Source organism: Oncorhynchus masou, unplaced genomic scaffold (assembly GCF_036934945.1).
Source record: "Oncorhynchus masou masou isolate Uvic2021 unplaced genomic scaffold, UVic_Omas_1.1 unplaced_scaffold_477, whole genome shotgun sequence".
In the NCBI taxonomy this organism is placed as follows: domain Eukaryota; kingdom Metazoa; phylum Chordata; class Actinopteri; order Salmoniformes; family Salmonidae; genus Oncorhynchus; species Oncorhynchus masou.
The window spans coordinates 510,951-518,450 of NW_027011165.1; the positions used below are offsets into that span (position 1 = coordinate 510,951).

The 7,500-nt window shown below is 49.4% G+C and overlaps 2 protein-coding genes across 3 annotated transcripts in view; one reads left to right on the plus strand and one right to left on the minus strand.

Moving 5' to 3' along the window:
- Positions 1 to 7,500, minus strand: part of LOC135535311 (NACHT, LRR and PYD domains-containing protein 3-like) — a 112,475-nt gene that overhangs the window by 31,152 nt on the left and 73,823 nt on the right. The gene's annotated exons all lie outside the window — the stretch shown is intronic.
- The window catches only part of LOC135535315 (uncharacterized), a 2,092-nt gene continuing 1,264 nt past the window's right edge, over positions 6,673 to 7,500 (plus strand). Inside the window, exons 1-2 of the mRNA XM_064961983.1 lie at positions 6,673 to 6,678; positions 6,830 to 7,209. Of these exons, the coding sequence (XP_064818055.1) occupies positions 6,673 to 6,678; positions 6,830 to 7,209 (386 nt within the window). The remainder of the gene's footprint in view (positions 6,679 to 6,829; positions 7,210 to 7,500) is intronic.

The following is a 7,500-nucleotide window of genomic DNA, read 5'->3' on the forward strand; positions in this document are numbered from 1 at the left end:
CATATGATAAAGAAATCTTGTGAGATGCAAACATATCAGAGCATGACTGCCAAAAAAAGCCGACATGGAACGTCCAGAGAACCTCCAACGTCCAGAGGTCGTTCATCGTCCAGAGAACCTTCAACGTCCAGAGGTCGTTCATCGTCCAGAGGTCGTTCATCGTCCAGAGGTCGCTCATCGCCCAGAGGTCGTTCATCGCCCAGAGGTCGTTCATCGCCCAGAGGTCGTTCATCGCCCAGAGGTCGTTCATCGCCCAGAGGTCGTTCATCGCCCAGAGGTCGTTCATCGCCCAGAGGTTGTTCATCGTCCAGAAAACCTCCAACGTCCAGAGGTCGTTCATCGTCCAGAGGTTGTTCATCGTCCAGAGGTTGTTCATCGCCCAGAGGTTGTTCATCGCCCAGAGGTTGTTCATCGCCCAGAGAACCTTCAACGCCCAGAGGCTGTTCATCGTCCAGAGGTTGTTCAACGTTCAGAAGTTGTTCATCGCCCAGAGGTTGTTCAACGTTCAGAAGTTGTTCAACGTCCAGAGGTTGTTCATCGCCCGAGAACCTTCAACGTCCAGAGGTTGTTCAACGTCCAGAGGTTGTTCATCGCCCAGAGGTTGTTCATCATCCAGAGGTTGTTCAACGTTCAGAAGTTGTTCATCGGCCAGAGGTTGTTCAACGTTCAGAAGTTGTTCATCGCCCAGAGGTTGTTTATCGCCCAGAGGTTGTTCATCATCCAGAGGTTGTTCATCGCCCAGAGGTTGTTCAACGTTCAGAAGTTGTTCATCGCCCAGAGGTTGTTCATTGTCCAGAGAACCTTCAACGTCCAGAGGTTGTTCAACGTCCAGAGGTTGTTCATCGTCCAGAGAACCTTCAACGTCCAGAGGTTGTTCATCATCCAGAGGTTGTTCATCGCCCAGAGGTTGTTCAACGTTCAGAAGTTGTTCATCGCCCAGAGGTTGTTCAACGTTCAGAAGTTGTTCATCGCCCAGAGGTTGTTCAACGTTCAGAAGTTGTTCATCGCCCAGAGGTTGTTCAACGTTCAGAAGTTGTTCATCGCCCAGAGGTTGTTCAATGTTCAGAAGTTGTTCATCGCCCAGAGGTTGTTCAACGTTCAGAAGTTGTTCATCGCCCAGAGGTTGTTCAACGTTCAGAAGTTGTTCATCACCCAGAGGTTGTTCAACGTTCAGAAGTTGTTCATCGCCCAGAGGTTGTTCAACGTTCAGAAGTTGTTCATCGCCCAGAGGTTGTTCAACGTTCAGAAGTTGTTCATCGCCCAGAGGTTGTTCAACGTTCAGAAGTTGTTCATCGCCCAGAGGTTGTTCAACGTTCAGAAGTTGTTCATCGCCCAGAGGTTGTTCATCGTTCCGAAGTTGTTCCTCCAGTGCTGTTAAAGGTCTCAGGTCTCAGGGCTGTCTAGATTCAATCCCTTCAAGTTTGATCCATTATACACGTTTTAAAGACTGCATATGTCGACTCAGTCGGAAATGACCTTTAAATGTCAAGCGCGTTATATCGCGCAGATCATCCGTGGTATGAATTGAATCTAGGCCTTAGTCTCGTGTCCGTCACAAGACCTGCATGGTAGAAAACGTCCCTTAGGACTTGCCAGACAGACACACTGAGCTGACTCTGACAGATGACAGCAGAGATAAAGGCAGACCATCAGTGGAAAATATGACTCATAATAACACTTCCTGGTTAAAGAACAACGAGATTCTGCACTCGACAGTTCTAATGATGTCATCAATTCCACAGAGTGAAATAGAACACATGCTGTGTTCTTCTCTACTGATGTCACCAACACTGACTCATCTTGGTCTTCTCAAGTGGCTGTGACATCATCTTCTGTATATTTTCTACAGAGTCAAACAGAACACATGTACCCTCTGTCCATCTGTTATTTATTGAACCTTTATTACCGACCAGGGCTGAACAGCATTACAGGTAGTCTATCTACCTGGAGAAAACAGGATAGATAGATGACATCAACATTGATGAATAGATGACAAGATCATGGGTTCAATTAGTACAAGTATCACACATTCATACCTCAACTGAATGGACCCAATGGGACGCTTTTAACCATATAAGGAATAAGGGACCATTTGGCACGCAGTCAATGTAGTGCTACAGTTGGGTAAAATCATCTGCCCAGCGGAATATATTAGTAGTATAGTATTAGTATCTAAGTGGTATACAGTATATTAGTAGATAATATTAGTAGCTAAGTGGTATACAGTATATTAGTAGATAAGTGGTTTACAGGATATTAGTAGATATTAGTAGCTAAGTGGTACACAATATATAAATAGTATAGTATTAGTAACTAAGTGGTATACAGTATATTAGTAGATAATATTAGTAGCTAAGTGGTATACAGTATAGTAGTAGATAAGTGGTTTACAGGATATTAGTAGCGGTATATTAGTAGCTAAGTGGTACACAATATATAAATAGTATAGTATTAGTAACTAAGTGGTATACAGTATATTAGTAGAAAATATTAGTAGCTAAGTGGTATTCAGGATATTAGTAGTGTAATATTAGTATCTAAGTGGTATACAGGATATTAGTAGTGTAATATTAGTATCTAAGTGGTATACAGGATATTAGTAGTGTAATATTAGTATCTAAGTGGTATACAGGATATTAGTAGTGTAATATTAGTATCTAAGTGGTATACAGGATATTAGTAGTGTAATATTAGTATCTAAGTGGTATACAATATATAAATAGTATAGTATTAGTAGCTAAGTGGTATACAGGATATTAGTAGCAGTATATTAGTAGCTAAGTGGTATACAGTATATTAGTGGTGTAATATTAGTAGCTATCAGTAGTTCATATGACAGCTGAACTGTTCTCTCTCTCCCCCTCAGAGATCATATGACAACTGAACTGTTCTCTCTCTCCCATCAGAGATCATATGACAACTGAACTGTTCTCTCTCTCCCCTCAGAGATCATATGACAGCTGAACTGTTCTCTCTCTCCCCATCAGAGATCATATGACAACTGAACTGCTCTCTCTCCCCATCAGAGATCATATGACAGCTGAACTGTTCTCTCTCTCCCCAACAGAGATCATATGACAACTGAACTGTTCTCTCTCTCCCCATCAGAGATCATATGACAGCTGAACTGTTCTCTCTCCCCCATCAGAGATCATATGACAACTGAACTGTTCTCTCTCCCCATCAGAGATCATATGACAGCTGAACTGTTCTCTCTCTCCCCATCAGAGATCATATGACAACTGAACTGTTCTCTCTCCCCATCAGAGATCATATGACAACTGAACTGTTCTCTCTCCCCATCAGAGATCATATGACAACTGAACTGTTCTCTCTCTCCCCATCAGAGATCATATGACAGCTGAACTGTTCTCTCTCCCCATCAGAGATCATATGACAACTGAACTGTTCTCTCTCCCCATCAGAGATCATATGACAACTGAACTGTTCTCTCTCCCCATCAGAGATCATATGACAACTGAACTGTTCTCTCTCTCCCCATCAGAGATCATATGACAACTGAACTGTTCTCTCTCCCCATCAGAGATCATATGACAACTGATCTCTCTCTCCCCATCAGAGATCATATGACAACTGAACTGTTCTCTCTCCCCCCATCAGAGATCATATGACAACTGAACTGTTCTCTCTCCCATCAGAGATCATATGACAACTGAACTGTTCTCTCTCCCCCATCAGAGATCATATGACAACTGAACTGTTCTCTCTCCCCCATCAGAGATCATATGACAACTGAACTGTTCTCTCCCCCATCAGAGATCATATGACAACTGAACTGTTCTCTCTACCCCCATCAGAGATCATATGACAACTGAACTGTTCTCTCTCCCCATCAGAGATCATATGACAACTGAACTGTTCTCTCTCCCCCCATCAGAGATCATATGACAACTGAACTGTTCTCTCTCCCATCAGAGATCATATGACAACTGAACTGTTCTCTCTCTCCCATCAGAGATCATATGACAACTGAACTGTTCTCTCTCTCCCCATCAGAGATCATATGACAACTGAACTGTTCTCTCTCCCCATCAGAGATCATATGACAACTGAACTGTTCTCTCTCTCCCCATCAGAGATCATATGACAACTGAACTGTTCTCTCTCTCCCCATCAGAGATCATATGACAACTGAACTGTTCTCTCTCTCCCCATCAGAGATCATATGACAGCTGAACTGTTCTCTCTCCCCATCAGAGATCATATGACAACTGAACTGTTCTCTCTCTCCCCATCAGAGATCATATGACAGCTGAACTGTTCTCTCTCCCCATCAGAGATCATATGACAACTGAACTGTTCTCTCTCTCCCCCATCAGAGATCATATGACAACTGAACTGTTCTCTCTCTCCCCATCAGAGATCATATGACAACTGAACTGTTCTCTCTCCCTATCAGAGATCATATGACAACTGAACTGTTCTCTCTCCCTATCAGAGATCATATGACAGCTGAACTGTTCTCTCTCCCTATCAGAGATCATATGACAGCTGAACTGTTCTCTCTCCCTCAGAGTTCATACGGCATGATATTATGATTTCATCTAAATTGAATAAATGCTTCTTGGAAAGAGGTGCTTTCCTTCTTAATTTCATCCATCCTTAAAAGTGTTATTTTTATTCTCATGTTGTTGACCTTGGTGGGGCCACAGCACCAAAATAGGACTGTGGGGGCCTCTGGTGCTTTCCTTAGCCTGTGTTATCCACAGCCCTGGCCCAGACCAAGTTCTTTCACTACCCCAGGCTGGTCCAATAGCAACCCATCTGGCCCCAGCCCCCACCTGTTCCCATAGCAACACCTCTGACCCCAGCCTGTTCCTATAGCAGCACATCTGCCCCCATCCCCCAGCATGTTCCTATAGCAACACATCTGCCCCCAGCCCCCAGCCTGTTCCTATATCAACACCTCTGTCCCCAGCCCCCAGCCTGTTCCTATATCAACACCTCTGTCCCCAGCCCCCAGCCTGTTCCTATATCAACACCTCTGTCCCCAGCCCCCAGCCTGTTCCTATAGCAACACCTCTGTCCCCAGCCCCCAGCCTGTTCCTATATCAACACCTCTGTCCCCATCCCCCAGCCTGTTCCTATATCAACACCTCTGTCCCCAGCCCCCAGCCTGTTCCTAAAGCAACACCTCTGTCCCCAGCCCCCAGCCTGTTCCTAAAGCAACACCTCTGACCCCAGCCTGTTCCTATATCAACACCTCTGACCCCAGCCCCCAGCCTGTTCCTATAGCAACACCTCTGTCCCCAGCCCCCAGCCTGTTCCTATATCAACACCTCTGTCCCCAGCCCCCAGCCTGTTCCTATATCAACACCTCTGTCCCCAGCCCCCAGCCTGTTCCTAAAGCAACACCTCTGTCCCCAGCCCCCAGCCTGTTCCTATAGAAACATCTCTGTCCCCAGCCCCCAGCCTGTTCCTATATCAACACCTCTGTCCCCAGCCCCCAGCCTGTTCCTATAGAAACACCTCTGTCCCCAGCCCCCAGCCTGTTCCTAAAGCAACACCTCTGTCCCCAGCCCCCAGCCTGTTCCTATATCAACACCTCTGTCCCCAGCCCCCAGCCTGTTCCTAAAGCAACACCTCTGTCCCCAGCCCCCAGCCTGTTCCTAAAGCAACACCTCTGTCCCAGCCCCAGCCTGTTCCTAAAGCAACACCTCTGTCCCCAGCCCCCAGCCTGTTCCTATATCAACACCTCTGTCCCCAGCCCCCAGCCTGTTCCTATATCAACATCTCTGTCCCCAGCCCCCAGCCTGTTCCTAAAGCAACACCTCTGTCCCCAGCCCCCAGCCTGTTCCTATATCAACACCTCTGTCCCCCTCCCCCAGCCTGTTCCTAAAGCAACACCTCTGTCCCCAGCCCCCAGCCTGTTCCTATATCAACACCTCTGTCCCCAGCCCCCAGCCTGTTCCTATATCAACACCTCTGTCCCCAGCCCCCAGCCTGTTCCTATATCAACACCTCTGTCCCCAGCCCCCAGCCTGTTCCTATATCAACACCTCTGTCCCCAGCCCCCAGCCTGTTCCTATATCAACACCTCTGTCCCCATCCCCCAGCCTGTTCCTATAGCAACACCTCTGTCCCCAGCCCCCAGCCTGTTCCTAAAGCAACACCTCTGTCCCCAGCCCCCAGCCTGTTCCTATATCAACACCTCTGTCCCCAGCCCCCAGCCTGTTCCTATATCAACACCTCTGTCCCCAGCCCCCAGCCTGTTCCTATATCAACACCTCTGTCCCCAGCCCCCAGCCTGTTCCTATATCAACACCTCTGTCCCCATCCCCCAGCCTGTTCCTATATCAACACCTCTGTCCCCAGCCCCCAGCCTGTTCCTATATCAACACCTCTGTCCCCAGCCCCCAGCCTGTTCCTATATCAACACCTCTGTCCCCAGCCCCCAGCCTGTTCCTATATCAACACCTCTGTCCCCAGCCCCCAGCCTGTTCCTATATCAACACCTCTGTCCCCAGCCCCCAGCCTGTTCCTATAGAAACAACTCTGGCCCCAGCCACAGCTCTCAGCCCCCTACCCAAGCCCTAAGCCCCAGTCTTAAACCCCCAGGGCCCACCTCAAGCTCCAACCCCCCAGCCATTTCTCCACCCAGGCCCCTAACCCATCCCAGATCCTGCCCTGAGCCTCAACTAGGGTTTCAAAATGATGGTAACTTTCCCCAAAATTCCCAAGTTTTCCAGGAATCCTGTCTAAAGATCCTCTTGATCAAACTGGGATTTGGGGAAAATTGGGAAAGTTACCAGAATATTGCAACTATACCCTCACCCCTGTGCCCGAATCCTCACCCCTCGGCCCCAAGCCTCACCCCTCGGCCCCTACCCTCACCCCTCGGCCCCTATCCTCACCCCTCGCCCCCTATCCTCACCCCTCGGCCCCTATCCTCACCCCTCGCCCCCTATCCTCACCCCCTCCGCCCTATCCTCACCCCTCGGCCTCTATCCTCACCCCTCGCCCCTATCCTCACCCTCGCCCCTATCCTCACCCCTCGGCCCCTATCCTGACCCCTCGGCACCTATCCTCACCCCTCCTCCCCTATCCTCACCCCTCCGCCCCTATCCTCACCCAACCGCCCCTAGCCTCACCCCTCGGCCCCTATCCTCGCCCCTCGGCCCCTATCCTCACCCCTCGGCCCCTATCCTGTGACCTCGGCCCCTATCCTCACCCCTCGTCCCCTATCCTGTGACCTCGGCCCCTATCCTCACCCCTCGGCCCCTATCCTGTGACCTCGGCCCCTATCCTCACCCCTCGGCCCCTATCCTCACCCCTCGGCCCCTATCCTCACCCCTCGGCCCCTATCCTCGCCCCTCGGCCCCTATCCTCACCCCTCGGCCCCTATCCTGACCCCTCGGCCCCTACCCTCACCCCTCGGCCCCTACCCTCACCCCTCGGCCCCTATCCTCACCCCTCGGCCCCTATCCTCACCCCTCGGCACCTATCCTCTCCCTCGGCCCCTATCCTGACCCCTCGGCC